This window comes from Engraulis encrasicolus, chromosome 6 (genome assembly GCF_034702125.1).
Source record: "Engraulis encrasicolus isolate BLACKSEA-1 chromosome 6, IST_EnEncr_1.0, whole genome shotgun sequence".
Classification (NCBI taxonomy): Eukaryota; Metazoa; Chordata; class Actinopteri; order Clupeiformes; family Engraulidae; genus Engraulis; species Engraulis encrasicolus.
Window position 1 is genome coordinate 2,071,193 of NC_085862.1, and position 26,066 is coordinate 2,097,258.

The following is a 26,066-nucleotide window of genomic DNA, read 5'->3' on the forward strand; positions in this document are numbered from 1 at the left end:
TGAATATGGTGATGTGAAAAAATAAGGACATTATGTCTGTTCTGTGATAGGCTATCATATGATTGAAGATGAGGATGATTCAAGTGAAGGGGAGGAAAGCATAGAGGGGTTGTCTGAGGAAGGCAAGGAGGATGACAATATCAGGCGGTCGGCGCGCACCTGGGGGGGGTTGGGGTTGGTTGTGAGTAGGGGGGCCCATGAAAGAAGTTGTTCCTAGGGCCCAAAATTTGGTGCTACGCCCCTGCCACCAAGTGATGCATATGGATTGCATCTTGCATAAGCAAATCAGCAGGCAAATGTATGGCTGCAGTCTGACAAAGTACATATTAACAAAGACACTGAGGAGGCAGGTAGTTGGACAGTTGTAGACCAACACTTGATGGCTGTGTGGCAAAGGAAACCTCCAGTTCCACATAGTAGCTTAGGACTGATAAGATGTGGTTGTAGAACCAAGTGGCCAATACATGCCTGCAGTTGCCTGAGGAATGGACAGCCCTGTATACCTGCATGTGATTAAAATGTAGAATGTTTAAATGCCGTAGGGATATAAAGTGATCTGGATGACCGTTTTTGTAATAACAGCAGCAATAGCTCCTTTAAATACATACATATTCAGTATGTACTGACATCACATTTGAATTTGAATTATTGTTTTAATTATTATTGAAGTAAAGAAACAATATGATGAATTACATTCTTGTTATTGACCATTTGCAATAATCACTTTCATTCATACCCTAATAATAAAGACTATATAACTTCTAAATATACAGTCCCCTAAAGTATTGGAATTTCCTTGTTTTTGTTGTTCACTGAAGACTTGGGTTTAAAGGGGCTCTAAGTAGGATTAAAAGGTTAATTAATCACTGTTCAGAGTCATCTGATACTTATTTGAGTCATTAGTAGGTGAAGGGTGACTCTCGCGACCACTTCCACAGTCCACTGTCAGAAAACCCCAAATGCAGCTTTTGACAGCGCTGTCCGCTTCGGGAGAAACCTCATCAAAACAGTGTTTTATTTTCTTTAATATTATTTGTTCCAATACCTTCACTCACCTAAAATGATTTAAATAATAATAAATATCTCCTCCAGGTACTAATTATTCAATACATCATGCAAACAACATGTATTTTATGAAAGCACATCACAAAAACCCAAAACTTTTTTTTTTTTACCTCGGTTGACCTTTTGACCTTCAAATTTGACCTTAAAGGTCAAGTTCTATGCTGGCAACCATGGACCATGAAACCTTTGTCCATGCTGATAACTTCTAGCATGATTGTCAACTTTTGAAAAAGAATTCCATGGATATGAAGCCCCCCCAAAAGGCAAACCAGAAAATGCATTGTTTTTGACATTCAAATCTGACCTTAAAGGTCAAGTTCCATGTTGGCAACCAGGTGAGTCTGAAACCTTAGTCCATGCTGATAACATATACAACCCCTGGCAAAAAGTATGGAATCACCAGTCTTGGATGAGCACTCAGTCAGACATTTCACTCTGCAGAACAAGTTCAGATCAAAAAGTGCAACTTGTTGGCTTCCAGAAACACTCAAAGAATTGAAGCAAAACATTGTGGAAGTCAGAAAGTGTTACTTTTATGAGCGAACACGGGGAAAGAAATATGGAATCATTCAATTCTGAGGAAAAAAATTTGGAATCACTCTAATTGGAGGTAGAAAATGAGGACACACCCAGTCAATTTCCTCCCCTTAAATGGACACCTGCCTCAAATTAGATGTGCTCGTTAGTCTGTAGTTAAAACAGTGCAGTCATCACACCTTGGAGATCTGCTGGACCAAGTGGAGTGGCAAGAACCATGGCTCCAACAAAAGAAATGTCAATGGAAACAAAAGAGAGAATCGTGAAACTCCTTTAAGAAGGCAAGTCTTCACGCATGGTAGCTAAAGACGTTGGCTGTTCTCAATCTGCTGTGTCGAAGATATGGACCAAGTACAAACAGCATGGGATGGTCATTCAAGCCAAGCGTTCTGGAAGACCAAGGAAAACATCAAGGTATGAAGACAAAAAACTGAAGGCCATATGTCTTGAAAAGTGGAAAAGCACTACCAAACAAATGAAGCACAAATGCTAGGAAGCTTGAGCCAGTGTATGTGACAGAACTGTCAGAAGTATTAAGGAAATGGCATACAGGAAGGCCAAAAGAAAACCATCACTGACAACAAAACACAGAACAAAAAAACTAAACCAGACTGTAATGGGCAAAGGAGAGGAAATCATGGACTGCAGATGACTGGATGAAATTCATTTTCAGTGATGAGTCCAGAATATGCTTCGGACAAGGGGATGATGCTGGAACTTTTGTTTGGTGCCGTTCCAGTGAGGTATTTGAAGAGGACTGCCTGGAAAAAAAACCCCACAATCACTGATGATCTGGGGCTGCATGTCAGACAAAGGCACGGGGGAGATGACTGTGGTTAATTCTTCAATCAATGCACACGTCTACATTGACATTTAGGAAAGTTTTCTGATCCCTTCCATTGAACTGATGTTTGGTGATGATGAAGTCATTTTCCAAGATGACAATGATTCCTGCCATAGGGCAATGACAGTGAAGGCGTTCCTTGCAGAAAGACAAATTCAATCAATGTCATGGCCTGCAAATAGTCCGGATCTGAATCCCATCGAGAACCTGTGGTGGAAATTGAAAAAAACTGGTCCACAAGAAGGCTCCGACCTGCAAAGCTGAGCTGGCAACTGCCATTAAAGAGGGTTGGCAAGAAATTGATGAAGATTACTGCTTGTCACTCATCAAGTCCATGCCCCAGAGACTGCAAGCAGTTATAAAAGCCAAAGGTGGTGCAACTAAGTACTAGTTATGAGTTTTGAAGGTTCTTTTGTTGGTCTGTTTTTGATGATTCCATATTTTTTTCCTCAGAATTGAGTGATTCCTTATTTTTTCCCTGTGTTCTCTCAATAAAAGTAACATTTTCTGATGTCCACAATGTTTTGCTTCAATTCATTGAGTGTTTCTGAAATGACTGAACTGTTGTATCATGTTTTTGATCTGAACCTGTTCTACAGAGTAAAATATCTGATTGAGTGCTCATCCAAGACTGGTGATTCCATACTTTTTGCCAGGGGTTGTAGCATGGTTGCTGACATTTCAAAAAGAATTCCATGAATATACAGTTCCCAAAATAGACTTACCAGAAAATACATTGTTTTTGACATTTTGACCTTCAAATCCCACCCTAAAGGTCAAGTTCCGTGTTGGCAACAAGTTGATTCTGAATCTTTAGTCCATGCTGATGACTTCTGGCATGGTTGCCCACTTTTAACATCATTTTAACATTTTTTAAATAAATAACACTGTTATTTGACCGTGGTTGACCTTTTGACCTTTATATTTGACCTTAAAGGTCAAATTCCATGTTGGCAACCAGGTGATTCTGAAACCTTATTCCATGCTGATAACTTCTGGCATGGTTGCCAACTTTTAACAGAAAATGCCATCAAACATTTATTTTAGGGTCTTGGCAGGCTGACTATAGACTGGCAATGGGCCTCAAATTTTTCGGATTTCTCAGCAGTCAGACCGCCATCTTGGTGAAGACTCCCGTAACCACAAACTTTTACGTAATCACGTCATCAGTCCATAAGCAAAGTTCTTCCTGTATGTGAAATGAACTTCTAAAAGTGTCAAAAATACTGTTATGCTTCATTTGCCGTATGTGTTGTGTATCTATAATAATATATAACACAACATCATATAATACAACACAGCATAATGTTATACAATGCATTACACGCGAAATCGAGGGTCTGAATATCTTTCTGTCTGGGCTCTTGGACACAATTTCTAAGCAGGACGCTTCATGCAGGTCACAGTGCCCATGCACACTATAAAGTCTGCACAGCACTGCTCCATCATATACGAGCTCAGTAGCATACAGCATATAGGCATTTCATAGAGACATAGAGTGCGTCTTAATATGCGACCTTGCCTCCTCCACTTGCGCTTGTCTCCTCGCCCCGCCTCCTGGCCCCTCCTCCGTGGAGAAAACGATAAAGTTTCCCAGCTGTCAGCCTAGCCACAACAACTTTTGAAGGACTGTTTTTCATTCACCATCCCAATTGCAAACGAGAAAAAGACTCTACAATTGAGCTTTTGCAAGATATTGAAATATAATGCTGTTGTCAGTGATGTCATCATGACGAGAAGCGAGTGGAGGAGGCAAGGTCGCATATTAAGATGCACTCAGAATAAGGGTGAATCCCATTACACCCCTTAGCCCTACGCCGATCCCCTTTGCCTCCGTTTTGAGCGTCCACGTGTAGGCATAGTGGCATCCCGATTCACGTTCAGACAGATGGGTAGGGGTGTGGCGAAGGGCTTTCATCCCCTCCGCGCGGAGATTTTCTGACACCTCACTCCAAGGACGGAGGGCTTCAACAGATTTCCCTGAATGCATTGCGATTGCATTTAAAAATGGGCGGCAAACCGTGGCATCCACAACAGCACACAAGATTTAGTATTTTCACCGCAATTGTCGATTTTAAAGTGGTAATAATTATTCCATTGCACTAAGTTTAACATTGTCCTAATGTGTGATGGCCCTCTTCTCCGAAAAATCGCTATTAACATCAACCTAATGCATGGAATTAGTGACAGCTGTGAGTGTCATTCCTTGATTGTTGAAGGGGCATTCCAATCCATAGGGCAGGGCTATTCAATTAGAATTTCATCTGGGCCACATTTCGAAACCAAGAACTGCAGTCGGGCCGCCCATTTTCAGACATCACGACCACTGAAATGACACTTAAAATCAGTGGTCCACAAACAAATTTTAAACATGTTCCTCTAACCTAAAACTTAACCACATTGAATGTGAATGTATAAGACAAGCAGAAGATTCATAAGCAAATAATGTGTTGTACTGCAGTAACAAAACTGAAATGTGTACTGCTTCAGTTGGGGGCCTTGCCTGGGCCGCAGGTGGACTGCATCTGGGCCGCATGTGGCCCCCGGGCCTCCATTTGGCAAGTGAAAGTGAAAGCCCGTTGGGAAGCTACAACTCCCATTGTCATTGTGACACAGCACTCCAGAGCGCACAAGTGAACACTGCACACTGCACACAACAAAATTGCATTTTATGCGTCACCCGTGCAAGGGGGCAGCCTTCAGTGGCGCCCCATGGGGAGCAGTGCAGTGGGACGGTACCATGCTCAGGGTACCTCAGTCATGGAGGAGGATGGGGGAGAGCACTGGTTGATTACTCCCCCCACCAACCTGGCGGGTCGGGAAATCCTTTTCTAAAAATTATACCGGTAATCATATTTCGGTGTGTGTTGCTGTTGATTTATTTGAGTTGAATTCATTAATTGGGTCAGAGGTGGGCCCCAAACATTTTTTGGCCATTTCGAGGAAAGCACTTCCGTGGGCACATCACGGCAAACACCTCCGTGACCGTCACACAGACTTCTGCCACAGATTTCGTGTCCCGATGGTCCTTGTCCATTTCACGGAATTCTGTGAGATCTGGCTGTTATAGAGCACATGCAGACAGGCTAGGCTAGGCTACAGGTTGCTGTGCGCCCCCCAAAAGATACATTTGTTGACAAATTTACATAGACAGTGTCATAATTACGAGCTAGGAATTAAGGATAACATGTCTACCAACTGCACTAAACACAACAGACCGGCCCTACATTTTTCAATATTGTCACACTTTTTTCATTTTTTCCACTTTTGACCAATCAGGGCCCCCCTGGCAGGTTGGGGCCCCTAGGATGCAGCCAAATCTAGTCTGTGCATTAAATCGGCCCTGCTTGCAGAGGCCAGACTTAGCACACTCACCTCATCACTAAAACTGAATAAGCTTTATGGGCTTTTTTTGCCTACAGTCATGTGATACGACAGCTGGAGATGGTAACAGGAAGCGAGTGGGACAGAGAGATGGGGGAGGATCGGCAAATGACCCGGGCCAGAATCGACCCCGGGCCGCCGGCGTAGCAACCCAGTAGCCTGATTATCATCGACTTTCAAATCTCTTCGAAACTTGATCTGACCAAGAGCATAACAATTAACATTTCCCACGGCCTGGCTTGCAACTCAGTGCCCTACCGTTAGACCACGGCAGAGCAAAACTACATCACCACGTGATGCACTGTGTACCAACACACTGTCAGAACGATCAGTCTCTTTTCAAGCAGTGGCGCCAGCAGAAATAAATCCTCTGGGTGGCTAGTAGGAGCTAGGCAAAATCTTGGGGTGGCATACATGACGAAAACCCCCACAAATGTATTGATAGCTACCGGTAGGCCTACTGTGGTTACCATTTTGTTTATTATTAGGATTAGTTATGTAGGCCTACAGTCTTATTTTCTATATTTTCTCGATCTCAAGAACATTGTGTATGATATGATAGCCTATAAAATTACTATTTATATAGTGCCGTCATTCAATTAAAAATGTTAATAATATAAAATGTCACAAGTTGACAGACAAACACACACACACACACACACACACGTGGAGAAAAAGTGTCTCATATTGACACAGGAACTACATTTTCCCAGTGGGTGCCTTGCTCAATTGGCACCTGAAAAGGCATATTGGTTTTCACACTAACAAATACATCTTCATGAATCTGGTCTTCAAATATACGTGTAACACTTTTAAAACAAATGAAGCTAACATTTTGCTTATGGTTTCATTAATGACAGCCCTGCTGACAAACAGAATGTGCAATGGTAGCTTTCTATAAGTTACTGCTACTAATGTGACCTAGCAAAGGGGAGGACATCAGACGTTTTAACAAAACAGCAGAGATCCAATATTGATTCAGCAACCGTCAATACATCTTCAAGTTGTCCGACTTTGTTTGTAACCTAAAGAAGGGCTTAAGTTAGCATTCAAAACGAAGTATTAGGGGACAGTTTATAAGTATGAAATGTTTAACAAGCAGTTCGTTTTTTGAAGTAGCATTTCAGTTAGCTGTAGGAGGCTAAAATGCCATTTCCTAGCAACAACCAGTTTGAAGTCCTCAACACATTGTTTGTAATCAAATATGGGTCCTAACTTTTCAAAAACGGAGCACAGAGAACGTTGTAAATCATTTATTTACAGACTGACACCTTTGTTATTGTCCATCTCACTGCTGTACGCAGCCTGCCCGGCCGACGCAACTGATGAAATGAAGAGCTTACGTCTTTCGACTGACTCTCGATTCGAGGGAGGGGCGGGTCCACCTAGCGTAGCTTGTTATCGTGCATGCTGGGAGTTGTAGTTTAGCTAATGCTACAAGCCATGCAAGACAGCCAGTTAAACAGATGTTGTTGTGGTCAGAGCCATCTAATAACAGAGTTGCGCAAACCGGGGACCAGGAAGTCGGTTGGTGATGTGATTCGCGTAGATTAAAATGTTTCCTAACAGTAAACTTCTGCTCGTTGGAAACTAACACAGAACCATCACATACCAAACAAAGATTAAGTACAAACAAATTACATTACCTTTACCACATTTTCTGTGTTCTACTGCCACCTCCTGGAACTAAGTAACTTCTAATAGAACTAAAGTCAATGGGGATTTCCATGTTAACGCTCCGTGAGGCTCCATGAGAGCCGCCATTGCTGTGGAAAGATTGGTCCATAGGGGTCTATGGGAGTGGCGTAACTCTGATATTAGATGGCTCTGGTTGTGGTGGCTAACGTGGTGGCTGAGGGTGATCACGTGGTGGCGGTAGCCACCACTAGCCACCACTTGGGGGCGCCCCTCTTTTCAAGGAGCTCCATATGATGACAGTGATAACCCTGAACAACTTCTTTGGCTGTGAGTTCAAATATATTCAAATAATGAATTCAAACATCCTGACAGAGTCCTCAAACTTTTACGCAGAGCCATATGTTATAACCTTACTGTCACCAAAATTGTAACGACCGGCTTGCTTAATGCTCTCAGTAATGTCATGGCAATGTTGTTGAGTGTTGTCAGCAATGAGTGAAAAGGCAGGTGGGCACATCTGTGCAAAGAGGCTAGAAAAGCAATTCACTATATTTGGATAGTAATTCAGATATTTTGTACCATTGCAACATGACTTTATTCCACCAAAAATATCCAATTGGCTAAATACACATTGATAACACGGTCCTTAATATTGTATAGGCCAGGGATTCTTAACCATAGGGCCGCGGCCCAAAGTTGAATCCCTGGTATAGGCTACAGAAAATGTATAGATACACCCAAAATTACTTATTGTTTACTGAAAGGAGTGTATATATATTATATTATTTTATCATATTTTATTATTATATAAAATATATATTTTAATATATAATTTAATTATAATATTTTCCCATTGTGTAATAACACCCACTACAACACAGCCACTAAAACAGAGAAGTGCCACTGTGCTCCTGTGGACGTCAACGAGGAGTGGCACACAGTCGGTAGGGTCGGGGGCTGTTAGTGGAGGACAGTTGGGACTCCAAGCTGGGTTCTACTCCCTCTGGTGGTGAGAAGGAGAATCGCTGCAGCAGAGAGGTGAAGAAGAGGAAGAGCTCCATTCTAGCCAGCTGCTCTCCTGGGCACACTCTTTTACCTGAGGCAAGAAAGGAGCAATTCACACAACATAGAAACAAATGGGGAATACAATGACTTCCATTTAAAGGACACATTTGAACAAAGTCACCATGTATTCAATGCACAATCTACTACTTTTTTCATCCTAAATTCATTACCTCTCCACACTGCTATGCATGGTACTGGTTAAGGACAAATCATTTAATTTTCAAAATAGAAACAAACACTAAACAAAAGGGAAAATACAATGACTTACGTTTAGTATGCCAAACGCCATTTGCCCATTTGCTGCTTTTTATGATTGATTTTACTCTCCTGCTGATACATTTTTTTTTTTGCTAAACAGCTAAAATATTCGTATTTCACCAGGTTTAATATTGCTTGGCATTCTCTTAAAACATCTGCAGGGAGTACCAGGCTCCCATTTTATTATGTACGCAATCACTGTCAGCAAAGGTCCATGTCTTCTACCAGGTACTAGTGTTCACATGGTCAACGGGTCATAAAATTGCCTTTGTCATGCAGCACTATGGTTGCCAACTGTCAATGAAAAAAAATACTGGACAGTTCATCGTCGCGGGGGGTCGGGGGGGTCCTCCCCCAGAAAATGTAGCATTTCTTAGATGTAATTTTCGGCATTTTAACGTCCCGTGTTGGATAAAAGTGTCAACCAAGTGTAATGTAATGCAATGTTGAAATTGCCCGTAATTCTCCTTTAAAGTAACAGGGCATTGCTTCAACAGTTGGATTACATTTTGCAGAGGCTGAATATTCATGGCTGGATATTCTGATATGGATATTAGAGTAGAGTAGAGTAACTTTATTGATCCCCGAGGGGAAATTCAGGTGTCAAGTAGCTTACATAAATACACATAATGCCCACATGGACATTTAACACACATAACACAGGTAAAGTCAGGGAGGGGAAAAATAAAAATGGAGGAAAAAAAATAAAAAGGCAATGTGCAAAAACATATTCTGATTGAACAAATGTGCAAAGAACATACTCTAAGACAGTGATTTTCAACCTATGGGATGGGGCCTTGAAATCATTTTCTAAAAATGATTAAAAAAATTGAGGTGTGTTGCTATTGATTTATTTGAGTTTTATTCTTTATTGGGTCAGAAGTGGGCCCTGAACATTTGTGACAATTTTGAGTGGGCCCCACGTTGGAAAAGGTTGGGAACCCCTGCTCTAAGAGTAGAGGTATTCTCACCCAAGGAGAACGGCAGGAAGGCCTCCCTCTTCCTAAGGCCCTAATCTCGCATTAGAATGTTTTCAGTAACATACCCTCATTTTTATTTAAGAAAGCTAAAATCTCTAGAGGCTGAATGCAGTGTATATGTGTCCCCAGGCATCCAGGCGCGGCCGGTTCATTAAGGGCAGATGGGCAGTGCCCCTCCAAAGATTCTTCCTCTGAGAAAAGTAGATCCATTCAGAAATTGTAGATAAAATATGTATTGCAACCTCAATCACACTGGGAATCGTATTACATCAATGTTGTGGTTTGTGACGATCTTTGCGAGTGGAATCGGGTTTTATTTTTGTTGAGAAGTCTAGTTTACATCCAGTGTGGCTGTTTAACGTTAGGGTCTATGGCCACTGGCCTGGGCAGATTTCTCGTCGCCTCAGCTAAGCCCGGCCCCCTCGCCCCGATCCCATTCTACAAAATTAGCACTGTAGCCTACTTAGCATAATATCATTTCATAAGCACGACTGTATGGATGCTGTCAGGGCAGATGTATGATCTGCTCTGACCAATGACAGGTCGGCGGCCCTGCCTGCGTTGAAAAAGACACAAAAAACATATTACTCCGCTCATCTCTAACCTGTGGGATTTTATTAACTCCATTGCCGCAAATTTCCCTTGTACGAACGGTGAACGCGTGATCACTCGCCTGTAGGCAGCAGCAGCTTGTACTGTAGTAGCCTACTTGAGGACAGTTTGTTTCGCATGTTGGTCTACAAAAATGCTTCTACATTTCAAACGAGTATGTTTGCATACGAGGAGTTTTGCTCTGCTTTGGGTGCTAGCCTTTCCCTGATTGTTCGTGCTGTCCGGTTGCGTGGAGTGCATATTCTTGTCGTGTTGCTTGTCGCAAACTCCAACTCCGCGAGCAGACAAGACATTTTTCTTGTAATTTCTTAACATGTGTGCAGTCACTCTGCTTAAATGAGCAAGAGAACTAGCTGCGTGGAGAGAACTGTCAAAAACAGCTTTCTTCAGAAGTTGAACAGATAAGGCGCATGCCTGGTGCGGTGTATCACGGGAGGTGGAGTTTTACTAACACACCAAACACTGTGGGGAAACGCTCTCCTGTCTTGCCCACACGCAAATCAACTCGTAAATGATACCGTATTGATTTAATTATTATGGACTTGATCGCCAAAAATTTCTGCCCTGCCTGTTTCCCCAGCCACCGGCCGCTACTGCAGACATCAAAGGGTAAATAACATATATGAGTAATCAGGTTAAAATGGGTTTAAGTAGCAGGACATTGCTACACCAGGTGGATTACACTCCTCAGAGGCTGAATATTCTTATACGCACCCAAGGAGAACGGCAGGAAGGCCTCCCTCTTCCGGAACTTCCCCTCTGCATCCAGGAAGTGGCCCGCTGGGTTGAAGATGTGCGGCGTCTCCCACTCCGTCTTGTCAAACAGAATAGAATTCAGGGTCCCCATTACCATTGTTCCCTGAGAAACCAAAACAATGCACAACAATCACATGAGCCTATTCTGTTTTCTCAACATTGAACATTGAACAGCATTTATATATTCCGCATACACTCAAGAAAGTCCAAGGTAAAAATCAAAGAGGTTGGATATATAATAAAGAGGAATTTATCGAAACACGCCGGCTCAATGCAAAAGTGTGTGCTCAAAATTTGGTCTCCTAAGGGGGCGTTGTTGTCCCTCCTTCTTCTTCTCATTTCGTAGTGTTTGCACAAGACATGCGCTACTGCCATCTATAGCGCTAAGAGGACTCACCCGACGTAAAGTGGACCCTGGGGCGCCGCTAAAAATGTTGGGCCCCATGAAAGATTCAAATTTTGGGCTCCCAAAAATAACAAATTATGTTATCAGCATCCTTCCAAGGGCCTGTCAGTGCTGTTGGGCCCTTAGAATCTGTACCACATTTTCCCCTCTCGCGGCACCCATGAGTGGACCCGCCTGCTTTATCTCACTCTCATATACGATTCTCTGGCAAAAATAATCATTAATAATTAATAATCATTAATATTTAGAATAATTTATTGGAAATTAACAGATATTATCTTGTATGTAAACTAGCTTCATTTTACTCTTAACTGTGGTTCTGTGACTGTGTTAGGGTAATGTATGCTTATGGCTGATTGAGGCCAATGAACTAAATAATAACTAAGTAGGCCTATGTAATGGTAATAACAATAATGTAAGTGCTTAGGTATTAATTGTTAAATAGTGGTAAACATACACGAGTCAGATAGCGGGTAGGATGGTTATATATTGTGCAACAGGCAATAGCCCAGATTAAGTCTTATTAATTAAATTGGGTTATGGACTATTTTATTGGCCCAGCTAATAATCTTAATTAGCAATGTGGGTTAATAAAAAAGTTACCACAGTGTACAGCCTAGTAATTCAAAGAACATCCTCAAGTCACCTTAGGAATAACATATTCTCCAACTTGAGTCTCTTTCGTGGCACTTCTAACCAGGTTCAGAGGAATAACGTCTCCAAATCTCTGGATCTCATGGATGACAGCGTCCGCGTACGGCATGTTCTCCTGGTCGGCTACGGAAGGCTGCCTTGACGATCCCACCACTCGATCTATCTCCTCCTGCACCTTTCCTGAAAATTGAGGCACACGTTAATGGACATTAAATAAATTGTTAAAACTTACACTAATATTTAAAGTGATACTGTCCCATTTTTGGAAATAATCTTATTTTACACCCCGCCCCCTTGAGTTAAATAATAGGCTTTTGCCGTTCTCCTGTACTTCCAACCGTTTTCTAGTTATGGCAGTGCACATTTTACCTCCAAGCTAAGAGTCCTTTAAGGCCAGTTAGCCGCGAGCTGGTGTCATCCTCAATGTTAACTGCTAGCATGGAGGTAAAATTTGCACTGCCATACCCAGAGAATGTTTGAAAGTACAGGAGAACGGTAAAAACCTATTCTTTAACTCAAGGGGAAGAGTAAAAAAAGCTTATTTCCAAAAATGGGACAGTATCACTTTAATTGAATCAGAGCATAGAGAACAGATCATGTGTTTTCCTCACGCTGTATCTCTGGATACTTGATCATGTACAGCAGTGCCCAGTACAGCGTGGCTGACGTGGTCTCTGTTCCTGCTGTAAACAGGTCCAGGGTGCAGAAACACAAGTTCTCCACATTGAAGCCTGCTGCTTTGTCATCCTTCCACTACAGAAAACAAACAAAAAGAGGAATTAGTCTAGAACGAATTCGTGAAAATCTTTCACTTTGTGATAAGTTTCTGATTTTTGGCAGGGTATTAGGTATGGGTCTAAGGTTTCCAAAAATCATTGGAGGCAGTGGCGCCCCCTATTGGCCGTTAGTCCATAAAATGCGAATTGGCCTTATTTTGCCTGATTTTTATCTGACATTGTTCTATAATTCAACGTTTTACAATCTATTTAATAAAATGGTTGTTATGCCAATACCATTTTATCATTTGAAGCTCATTTTCATGTCAAATGTGTGGTCATGGTCAGTTTTTTGCTTGAAAAATTGTGCACTGTTGAGAATTACCAGGGTATCACAGTCATTAACTGTAAAATCTCATCCCAAATTTGTAGCTCAATGATTTACAGTGTTTTACAGCAATGTGCAAATGCAAAATGCTAAAGCTGTTTCAGTTATAAGACAGATGGAGAAACCCACCTAACAATGTGAAAGCAGTGTCAAAACTGTGCCATACACAGTAGTGTCATAAGCATTATATCAATGTCATACATGTTTCATGACTGTTATCATTCATTGACATTTGGTTATGATCCTGACAAGTTTACACCCTCCTATTCACCCACCTGAAGCTCATTCTCCGCATAACCATACTCATGAACAACCATCCGGGTACTTAACTTGTAAATGTGCGTTACGCCCCTTTATGGGGGAAAACAAGCCGAATGTCTCATTGACTTACATGCTAAATTGGCTAGCCTAAATGAACACAGTCCATGCTTTAGCCACGGCTGATTGGCTCTATTATTTGACCAACCGGCAACACAACACATTTTCGGCATGTTGCGCGTGAACAACGCTAGTCTACAGGTCCGTATCTTTCGTTTATTAAACCCCAACATCACCAATTGACTTGCGTGGGCTGTTTTCCCCCACAAATGGGCGTAATGCACATGGAAAACATCACGCCGTTCATGAGTATCCTTCAGTATAATTTCGGCTCACTGAAATTTAGAATGCCCCTTAATTAACTACACAACATTTAGTATCTGCACACCTGTCTCCAGTCAGATATTTGCTTTCTCGCTCGCACTCACCACCTCCCCGTTCACCTTCCCTCCCATTGCTGTTCGGTTCATTCATCAGGCTTACTCCTTTGCTCTATGACCATCATCGGCCAGGGGGTGTCCGCTCAAAGCTCCCACATATCTGCAGGCACAGAGCTCTCAGTGGCACTCCATACTCCCGAGCTCAAGAATGTCTATCGCTAAGACGTTTCTCAGTCGTGGCCGTACGTCAGCACCACGGCCAGCGATCTTGCCCCATACGCCGCCTTATCCTACTATCTCAGCTTCTTGAGTGCAGTGGTTTGCTCGTGCGGACCCTATGGAGCACTTTTCATGATCTTCCAGCACATGGAAAGCCCCTCCTGCGAGAGCCGCACGATCATGGGAACGAAGCGAGAACGAAGATGTATGCATATATGACTAATCCAAATTTCAGATAGTGAACTAATGAATTCTTTTTTTATGGCTATTCATTTACAAGACATTTAGCTTATTATAGCTGAGGACATCCCATGACCCTGTTGTGTAGAGTATAGAGTTTTAGTAGCCTGGCTATCGTCGCTTCAAAACTCTGTAAACATTTGATCTTGCCAAGGCTACTCACATTGTCACCACATTTCTCCAAGAGAGATGCATAGGGTGTGTGTGACTTGCGTTCATGAAATGCCTCTGCTACTGATTGAACCTACAATCAGTAAGACCAGCCATTCCTTCACTCATCTACTTACTGAAAAAATGTGTCATTGACTTGAACACATCTCATCAAGATGTTGCTCAGAAATGGTTGGTCTCCTGTCCAGTTGGAATTCCGAATATTTTAAGGGCTCTTACACACCAGAGTGGTAAAGCGTTGCGGAACGGCCGCGTTTTTTTACCGGCGTCGGTGAAAATACATTGAAACATATCTGTCCTTACACAACAACCGGTGGTAGTCGGGCCGGCTCCGCGCTGCATTTGGAAAATAGAACTCGAGCGTATTTTTCACGCCGGCGAACGGCTGTGTCTCATTCAAATGAATGGCAAAGTAGCATGCTAGCTTTGGCTGTGGGGAGGGTTTTGAATAGGACTGGCCGCGCACGCCGACGCTGTCAGTGTGAAAGGCATTGAAAAACACGCCGGCCAAAACTAAGCAGAAAGACCGCGTTCGTGCCGGGATCGTTCCGTTCCGCCTTGGTATGTTTTGGCCCTAAGGATAGTTGCCTGGCTAGGCTAAATGAGAAGTCACAGTTTGAAAATGCAGTGCTTTGCCCGAGTGCTTTGCCCGAGGAAAAGATTGTAATAGACTTCCAGCAGCTGAAATTGTGTTTGCTTGTCTTATAAACTTATGACCACCAGGTCAACACCACCCACACTACCACGTTTTGTCAGCGTTCATGTCATAAGTAAATACAGACTACCTGAATAGGCTCCAAGTACTACTCCACACTTAACCCACCTTTTCCATCTCTGTGAGGAAGCAGTCAATATAGTCTCTGGGGTTTGAGGGATCACAGTCTGCACGATGGTCTTCAACTTTGTCCCTTACAAAGGTAACCACTTTATTCCACGTGGTCAATATTTTCCTGTGGGGACCAGGTATTCTGCGGAATATCCATGGGAACATGTTGTAGAACTATGAAGATAAAACAGAAAAGTCAAATAGTATACATTGACATCTGAAGTGTCTGGTTTCTTCAGGCACTTAAATACGTAGGCCTATATTGAGTGTAGGGGAGTCTGACCTGTGCCCAAATACCCGCCTCCAGGCTGACGGCTAAATTGATGTTCCTCAGGAGGGCCTGGAAGTCATCGTCGCTGTACTCGAAACGTTCCCCAAACACCAGCACGCAGATGATGTTGGACACAGCATTGTTAACGAGCCACTGGGGGTTAAAGGCCTTACCTAGAAGAATCATAAAAAAATGTTGAGAAGACACGCACCTGACAAAGAACATACAGAATTACACCATATTAAACAGCTTATGCTGCTTTCAGCTTTAACTGTTTTGATATTTAAAGATGAGATTAAACCCCTTCATTCACCAGTTCCAAAACCAGAAAGCACATGGCAACAAAAAATTCTGCCGACTGCAAGTTTTTTTTTGTGTAAAATATCCTATCATCATATGCACAAGGCTACTGCACGCTCATTTACAGATGGACATGTTTTTTATATTTGTTATAATTAGAGATGCACCGGATCCGGATCCAGTTCCGGATCCGGCAGGATAATAGGGTTTTTCACAGGATCCGGCAGGATCTTAAGCAGTGGATCCGGTATCCGGCATGTTACCTAAAAATCAGGATCTGGTGCATCTCTAGCCTAGACTTTTCAGTCAGTCTTTCACAAACCTGCATGGAGTGAAAGCCCTTTGGAAGCGGCCGCTGCAGACAGTGTGGCAGTTAGCCAATGAGTCTAAAAATTAGTCTGAGCCAACGTAATAAAAAGGGCCCATGTGTGCGAGTAGACTATGTGTTTCAACCCTTTTGTAGGATCCGGTATCCGGTTCCAGATCCGGTGCATTTCTAGTTATAATTGCAGAATTACTGAAGTAGAGAACTGCAATAATTACCTTGCTCATTGCTAAATGCTTCGTTTAGATATCGGCATTCCAGAAGAATTGACGGCTCAAGGCTTCTCTTGCCCAGTCCAAAGTTCCTCAGAGTGTGCAGAGCAAACCTCCTTTGCTGTTTCCAGCTATATCCATTGGAAGCAACAAGACCTTCAGAGACAAACAACACAACGATTCTGAATTTAAAAAAAATATTAACACCATGACATAACGTAATTGGGTAACACTTTATTTTAGGGATACATTAGCACTGATACATACAATGTTAATGCCTGCATAAGTAACTTGTAAGGCATATACTAAGCAAACGCTAAGGTCTACTAGGTCCTTACTAAGGTTAAATTGGTAGTAAATCCCTTATTGTGCATGAACAAGACATTTGCGAATACATGCCTAACAAATGTTTGATTTTGCTTTGTACATGCCTTACAAGTTACTTATACAGACACATTGTATGTATTAGTGCTAATAGATGTATCCCTAAAATAAAGTGTTACCCATAATTGATGTTTCTGTCTGTGAAAATGCTTGTTTTCGTATGCAACACAAGTGGAGAAAAATAATCACCTTTGCCACCAAAAATGTCCTCAAATAATGGTATGCCAGTTGGTCTGTCAGCAAAATGGTCTCCTTGATTGACATATAGTTCTCTCACTACTTTGTGGCCGTTGAGAACCACAAGTCTTGGACCGAAAAGCCGAAAGTTGAATATATTCCCATATTTTTCAGCAAACTGGAAGAGACACGCAATGCAAAAGCAAAAAAAAAGATTGAATAATGAGTCAATACATTGGAAAAAAGACTGAATACACTTCATACACTTCAGAACTCGTAGCTGAGCCGAGGGCGTTGCGCCACCGCGAGAGCGGAGCCTGGATATGGAATAAAAGGCCAATGTAGCTTCTTTAAATTAGCCATGGCAGAGCAGCCAGGCTACGCCCTCCCAGTGACGCAACACCTTCGGCGTTGCTTCAAGTCAGACCACGAACAATATTGTTTCTGATCTCTAGAAAAATCGGGAACTTAACCCTTGTCAGGAACCAATCAACTTTGAGCAGCTTCAACGGTCCTGGGTGGAGGCGTGTTCAAGGCAGTGACACGGTTTAAGCTGAGACGTTCTATTGGGACTAAGAAATGTTAGTTTAAACTGCGGCACAGCCTTTTCCTGGCCTCGCCCTGTGACAACCTAAGGGAGGCAGGTTGACCATGCCGCCTGGGAAACGTTACTCATTATGCTCGAGGCCAGATCAAGTCTCAAATATTTGAAAGTCGATGATAATCAGGCTTGAGAAGAGACAATACGATACCCATTAGTGGTGTGGATCGGCACTGCCCTCACGATCCGATTCGATCACGATTCGGGAGGTAGTAGATCCGATTCGATTCGATTCTATTAGATCCAATCCGATTCGATTCAATTCTACAATGCATTGCAATGCATTACATTTCTACTGAACGCAAAGCAAATGTTCAGCCATGATGAGGAAATACAAGTAGTCAGATACTGAGCAACAATTTATTGGCTGTTTTCTGTATCAGTCTGTATCAGCATTGCAATGTTTTGAAGTGTTTTTATTTAATTTAACATTCATTTGCTCCCGAAATATCCATGGAAGTAATTGAAACTTAAAAAAATTGCCGGATTGATTCTGGAACTTGCCGGATCTGGATCTGGATTGTCCATGCCCCGGATCGATTCGGATCGCCGAATCGATCATTGTTGACACCACTAATACCCATAGCTGTTTTGGGTTTATTACGGTGCAGTGAAAAATTCAGAAACTCAATAGCAATACGTTGATTCTGTAGCCTGACTATGGCGTCTTCAACTCTTTGAGTGTTTTGTCTGGCCACCTCATGATACAGTGAGCGGTTTCTCAGAGTGCAGGCTTATTCTGTCTCCATGAAATGCCTTTATACTGTGCTCGTTTTTGATGGAGCAGTGCTGTGCAGACTTTATAGTGTGCAGAGTGACCTGCATGAAGCGCCCTGGTTGGAAATTGTGTCCAAGACGCGGCATATGGGAGTAACGTCTGCGCCACATTTATGTCACATAGTGTTAAATTATCGCAGGAACAGATTTTCTGCTGCACAGCGAGGCAACTAGTCTAGTAGTCACTGCGCTGGCATGGGACCTCCTCAATGTCGAGTGAGTTTATGTCTTGGGAAGTCGTGTTAGACATGTCTGTCCATCATCCTTGCCAAGCATTCAACCCCACCTTTATAAGCCCAAGCCGAGGTCGTCTTTTTCTTTCACTTACCTACCACTGGGGTCAAATAAATGACAGAGGGAGTGTGTCATTTCCTTGAACACCCCCCATCAAGCCAATGGAAAAGCTCTACTTGCATTGGTCCTGAATTCTAGGACATTATAAATATCAGGGATAGAGCCCTGGCCAGACACACTTGAAATGTTGAGCAGCATCACATAAGGCATTGGGTATCAGAATGCATTGGGTATCAGGAGGCATTGGGTATCAGAAGGCATTGGGTATCAGGGGGCATTGGGTATCAGAAGGCATTGGGTATCAGAAAGCATTGGGTATCAGAAGGCATTGGGTATCAGAATTGGGCATTTGGTATCAGAAGGCATTGGGTATCAGGCGGCATTGGGTATCAGAATTGGTCATTTGGTATCAGAATGCATTGGGTATCAGGCGGCATTGGGTATCAGAAAGCATTGGGTATCAGAATTGGGCATTGGGTATCAGAATTGGGCATTGGGTATCAGAATTGGGCATTTGGTATCAGAAGGCATTGGGTATCAGAATTGGGCATTGGGTATTGGGTATCAGGAGGCATTTGGTATCAGAAGGCATTGGGTATCAGGCGGCATTGGGTATCAGAAAGCTTCGGGTATCAGAATTGGGCATTGGGCATCAGAAGGCATTGGGTATCAGAATTGGGCATTGGGTATCAGGCAGCATTGGGTATCAGAAAGCATTGGGTATCAGAAGGCATTGGGTATCAGAAGGCATTTAGAAGGCATTGGGTATCAGAAGGCATTGGGTATCAGAAGGCATTTAGAAGGCATTGGGTATCAGAAGGCATTTAGAAGGCATTGGGTATCAGAAGGCATTGGGTATCAGAATTGGGCATTTGGTATCAGAAGGCATTGGGTATCAGGCGGCATTGGGTATCAGAAAGCATTGGGTATCAGAATTGGGCATTGGGTATCAGAATTGGGCATTTGGTATCAGAAGGCATTGGGTATCAGGCGGCATTGGGTATCAGAAGTCATTGGGTATCAGAAGGCATTGGGTATCAGAAGTGTCATGCCCGGCTCTGCTGGACTCCGTTTCTCGATTCTTGTCTTTGCTAACCGTCTTAAGTCGGTCTTGAGTTGGTCGTAAGTTGCTCTTGAGTTGGTCTTAAGTTGCTCTTGAGTTGATCTTAAGTTGGTCTTCAGTTGGTCTTTAGACGCAAGACCGACCGAAGTCGCGACCAACCTTTGGACGTACGTACGTACGTTCTCAGACACGAGGAAGTCTTCGGAAATGATTGGAGTGTCTCGCCTCAGCTCGGCTGCATTGGTCGCAATCAAAGTAGTGACGGCGTCATGATTCACGTGGCTGTCAGATACAATAGCCTAATTACAACGCTATCAAAGTCCACAAATCTTTGTCAACACAACCGTGCCCTCAAAACCATCCCTCTTCGACAGCAGAAATCAAATAATGCATTACATGTCACAATGTCTTATATTTTATTCCGGTTTTGCTAAATCAATTTACGATAAGTCTTCAGTAACTTCTCTCAGAAACCGGTGGTTGGTGGATGAGTGGTTGTCATGCCTTGCCAGAGGGTAATAGCAATGATTCTAGACCCGAAGGGATAAATGTATGCATGGACTTTTAAATCTCTAACATCCATAATATTCTCCTCTGAGTCCGCTTGAGTTCTAATTTTCACAATATGTTGTCGCAGTGGGAAACAAATACCCACGCGCGCACAACGTGGTCGGATTGCGCACACATTGTGAACATTTCTACTATGTCATTGTTGTATAGACTACGCTACACGAACTTCAACCCATCGCAACTCTGGGGAAAAAAATGCAGCTTAATGAAATAATGTGAGGATAGCCTACTCTGAAAGGCATGCGACATCACATTGGGATCATTTGAATCATTGCACATTTACTTAACGCGGCCCGCTGTCATATGCGCGAGGCAGAGGGTTGAGAATATGGACACACACACACACGCTACTGATATGTCGCGCTGTCTTTGGGTCTCTGTTTTGGGTCAGATATGTGTAACCTACGTTGTTACCCATGTCTCTACCTTGAAGTGACGAACTGGTTGCTTGAGTCTTTTTACGACGATGGAAGAAAGGAGGGACAGCTGTGAAGGTGGTTGCTGGAGAAAGCGCGGTCTTACTGTAGTTGAAGTAATTTTTAAAAAGGCTTCAACTGTGGATACCCCAAGGGATGCCTTCATTGCGCTCTTCAGTGCGAGAGGGCACCAAGTTAAGTCATTTCCCTTTGAACAACCACACAGAGTGGACAGTTCAATGCTGCTTGAAATGATAACTGAAAGGAGTCGAGAAATAATAACAAAAAAATATTTGTCTGTTTGTCGTCTTTCTGCCAGCACGTCTTTATGTGCAACGGCTACAAGAAAAATAATTGCCATTATGACCTTTACGCGTAAAGATGTGCAGGAAGGGATGATGCACGGAGGGTCCGTCAAACACAGTACACATGACATCTCCATGAAAGTCGTTAAATACTTGTCAACGCAATCATGTCACCGAAATCCATCCCCAATAACCAAATGTCGGTCTACATATCACTGTAGCATAATCACTCCAAATAACTACACAGAAATGGCCGGTAAGAGCGTGATGGCATGTATACTATCCTAATTCTCACTTGCTGGTGGTAACTGGTAACATATCCATTTCGGCTGAATTTTAAATTAAGCGCAGGTGCCTTATCTGCACAACAGTAGGCCTATATCCAATACACTTCCACTCATCTCTCTCTCTCTCTCTCTCTCTCTCTCTCTCTCTCTCTCTCTCTCTCTCTCTCTCTCTCTCTCACTGTGTGTGTGTGTGTGTGTGTGTGTGCGTGCGCGCGTGTGCGCGCAATTCGGGCATATTCGCAACTCTCTGCCTCCTCTCCCTCGTGCGCAGTGACAGTGGACCGTGTGGCTGACGCCATTGCTAAGTTATTTGGCGCGATTTTATTGTGCAGTGATATGTACAGCGACATTTGGTTATTAGGGTGGATTTTGGGGGCATAATTGTCTTCACAGGTATTTAACGACTTGTCATGTGTAAGATGTCATGTGTAGCCTACTGTGTTTGACGCACCTTTCAATCTTCCTGCACATCTTCAGGCACAATGCTCTTAATGGCAATTATTTTTCTTGTGGCCTACGTTGGACGTAAGGACTTGCTGGCAGGAAGACGGCATACACAACCAAATATATTTAAAATTGTCTAATCATTGGACATTTTGTGTGGTAAAAGTTAGACGCTTGTGCACTTGGTGGCAGTAATCAATCACTGTCACTTGAACTCTGCCTGAACCTGCCCCAAGACGCTGAAATGTCAGGAGCAAGACCAACTTAAGACCAACTCAAGACCAAGCCGGAAGACTGTCTTACGAGCGACTTAAGACCTTGGTTACAACGTTGGTCTTAAGAACGAACAAAATGGCTAACGTCGTTAGCAAAGGCACTGTCGAGAAATGACCCCCTGGTTAGTGTTTGGGGCTCTTCATTCCTCCGACCCGCAGGTGGAGCTGGCCTGACAGGATGTTCAATATCTAAGAGGGCTGCTGATTGGGCGACCTATAAAAGGCCTCCCATCAGCATGTTTGGGCATTGGGTATCAGAATTGGGCATTGGGTATCACAAGGCATTGGGTATCAGAAGCAGGGCTCTAAATTAACACACGCCAAACACGGGTGAAAATTCATTTTGGCTAGTAGAAAAAAATACCTACCCGCCAATTTGGCTGGTAGCGCCGGAGTACAGTAAATTATGAACGGTAAACCGCTGCTCTGACGAACGTTAGACGGCGAGATTTCCTACATTACCCATGGACACTAGCGTCACGACGTAGCCTCCCACCGTGGGCTTTCCAGTGCAGCGAGCGGCAACTCCATGCTGTTGCGCGCGCCAGGATTGAAAACATTTCAGACGACCAGCCTTCTGTCAGCTACGCTGCGCTCACACTATTCTGACAGGCAGCTCTCCTCCTAAGCTCTCGTCGCTTTCGCTACAACCTTTTTAAACGTCACTACTGCTATTATTACTATATGAACCTTGCTGTAACAGGCTGCATTTTTGAAGCAGCGAGGCCCTGACCGTTTCAATGACAGGACTAACGCAGATTATGCATAGAGCTACTTCTGTTCTGTAGGCTGTTTTGTGCGAGTGATGAGAATGTGGCGGGGGTTAGAGCAAGGTTCTGTGTGTTGGTGAATGCTAGTAGTAATTGTAACCGTAATAATAGTGACGTTAAAAATGAGTGGTTGTGGAACGAAATAGCGACAAGGGCAGAGGAGGAGAGCTGACTGTCAGAGTAGTGTGACCGTAGCTGTCAGTTCAGTTGTCTTCTGAAATGTCCCGAGTCCTGGCGCAACTAATGCCCATACCACGCCATCGGAAAGAAAAAAAAAACAGCCAACGACGAAGCTGTGGAAGTAACAAAGGAAGCGAAGATTCCCGAGATATTATTTACTTTTAGTTAAAATAGTCTTCTTGTCATTTTGTTGCGCTCCTCCTCTCTCCTCTCCTTTTCCTTTCATCTCTTCTCCTTCCTTGGGGTGTGCGTATGTGAGGCGTATGTGAGGTTTGGCTGTGTGCTTGGTTACTGTATGTTAAAGGTCTGTTATGTGAGTGGGTTGTGTGATGTGATTCAGCTGTTTCCAGAGGAATTGAACAAAAACTAATCAAATTGATTAGGCCTAAGTAATGAAAGTAAAAAATAAAGCAGAAGTTAAAAAATAATGAAAAAATATATAGTGTAATATAATATGCTTATTATGTAGGCATATAGTAGCCTATGCAGGCCTATAGTGTATCTGTGTTGTAGAAATAGTTGAACAAAATGACCATAATTTAAACAAATAACTAGCCTAATGCATAGTTTATTTTGGCGAGATAAAAAAAAAATGGCTAGTTGAACTTCTGTTTGGCTGGTAAGAAAAAATGTCCACTAGCCAAATTGGCTGGTGGTGGAAAAAGTTAATTTAGAGCCCTGATCAGAAGGCATTGGGTATCAGAAGGCATTGGGTGTCAGAAGTCATTGGGTATCAAAAGTCATTGGGTATCAGAAGGCATTGGGTATCAGAAGGCATTGGGTGTCAGAAGGCATTGGTTATCAGAAGTCATTGGGTATCAGAAGGCATTGGGTATCAGAAGGCATTGGGTGTCAGAAGTCATTGGGTATCAGAAGTGTCATGCCCGGCTCTGCTGGTTAGTGTTTGGGGCTCTTCATTCCTCCGACCCGCAGGTGGAGCTGGCCTGACAGGATGTTCAATATCTAAGAGGGCTGCTGATTGGGCGACCTATAAAAGGCCTCCCAAAGGCATTGGGTATCAGAAGGCATTGGGTGTCAGAAGGCATTGGGTATCAGAAGGCATTGCAACCAATACCCTGTACCTAAAATACCTGTAAGTCGCTTTGAATAAAAGTGTCAGCTAAGTGTAATGTAATAATATAATCAGCCTCTAATGTCATCATACCATAGAATAAGCTACCTGCTAAATTGACTAGTGACACTGAAATGACTACAAGCCACAGCCAGTTTTTAGAAGCATTTGGCTGGCTCGCACGCGCGCGGGCGCACACACACACACACACACACACACACACACATTGTGCCAAGACTTTTTATTTTTATTTGAATACTTTGTATGTTTTTTTTTTAGTCTTGTCCTTGTATAATGTCGTAATTGTCTGTATGTTCAAGTGTTCCCAAAACGCAACAAATCCCCCCTGCAGGGGCAATTAAAGCTACTGTATATTCATAATCATATTCATTACCTTTGCGAACTCTAGACTCAGAAATCACTTAAGCTTGCTGTTTTTATGTCTGTATTTGAGTTTCTTTCAACAATATACATACTACATGCAAACCGAATAAAAACAAAAGCATAAGTGAAAAGTATCATTCTACTAATCTACTCATTTTAGCCAGCCAGTGATTATGCCGGCACATACACATTACCTTTGCAAACTCTAGATGGGCTTTGCTGAAGTCTGTATGTTCAAGTGTTCCCAAAACGCAAAACATATTCCCCCTGGGACAATGAAAGGTATATTCATATTCATATGTTGATGATGGTGGTGGTGGTGGTGGTGGTAGTGATGGTCTTACTAACTTTTTAACTTATTGACTTACTTATTTATTATTGTTCTAGCCCCCTCTCCTCCTTTTTATGAAGCTGCTAATGCATGCACTTTCACTTTTACTAATATACTTGTTGTTTTTAACAGAGATATTTCTATTTTCTAGGTGGGGTTCCAGGTATGACATCACGTTGGGGGAACTCCCCCAGGATTCTAAGGTTCTACATAGACTCCTATGAGCCTGTGGAACCCCCAACGTGATGTCATAATAGTACATTTTCTTAAAATGGTTAACCTGCAACCCCACCTTTAACATCTCTACGTACTTTTATCTATCTTATATATACTTTTTAACCTCCTGGTCCTGTGTTTTATGTATGCTGTCTACTGTTTTTGCACAATCTGTATGTTACTGCTGCAACAAATGAATTTCCCCATGGCAGGATAATAAAGGGCATACTATACTATATATGAAGAGTTCAGATGCAAAACCCCCTAAGTGCCTTTTCAAAAAATAATCTTAATTAATTTTTATTTAATACAAAGCTATCAAAATTGCATAGTTTCTTATTTTATTTATGTAATATAACTATTTATATGTATTATCAAGTACATGAATGTAAACCAAACCAACCACGGGGTTGTCTAAAAATATAGAAGTGCAGGTCTTCAGAAATGGAGTTAGGGGGTTTTGCATCTGAACTCGTCATATATCCATACACATTACCTTTGCGAACTCTAGATGGACCTTGCTGAAGTCAGTCAAGTGGTGCAGGTGTCCTATGAAGGGTAATGACCGCGGTCCTGGAGGGAAGTTCGCTGGTGGTTTATTCCTGAAGTAGTCCAACAGCAGAAGGGAAATTGACACAAAAATTAAAACGCTTTTTATGTCAGTCAACTCTAAAAGATATGCCAGCACTGTCATGTCTCAAAAGTACTGTAGACTGATAATCCTCGTTAACCTAACTGAGCTACGGATTATATGCGCCCCTAACTCCCCCAGTAAAACTCTTCTCCAACGGGCACAACGCTGTAGTAGCAATACACTGTAGTTAGTGATTTGTTATTTCTTGTAGATTCATTTAAGATGACAACAGTGGCGCAGCAGGAGACATTGAACCGTGACACAGTTATGATGCTACGTGGCTATTTATTAACCAATTCACTTGATCTTATTGGGGTTCAA

The 26,066-nt window shown here is 42.7% G+C and overlaps 1 protein-coding gene across 1 annotated transcript; it reads right to left on the reverse strand.

The window, feature by feature from the left end:
* Positions 1-8,267: 8,267 nt before the first annotated feature.
* Positions 8,268-25,974, reverse strand: LOC134450596 (cytochrome P450 2J4-like). The gene is made up of 9 exons (XM_063200450.1): positions 25,608-25,974; positions 17,139-17,304; positions 16,572-16,721; positions 15,741-15,901; positions 15,455-15,631; positions 12,811-12,952; positions 12,192-12,379; positions 11,098-11,242; positions 8,268-8,564 (listed from the first exon to the last, which is right to left on the reverse strand). The coding sequence occupies exons 1-9, from the start codon at positions 25,803-25,805 to the stop codon at positions 8,389-8,391; spliced, it is 1,503 nt and encodes a 500-aa protein (XP_063056520.1). The 5' UTR covers positions 25,806-25,974; the 3' UTR covers positions 8,268-8,388.
* Between the last annotated feature and the right edge of the window lie 92 nt (positions 25,975-26,066).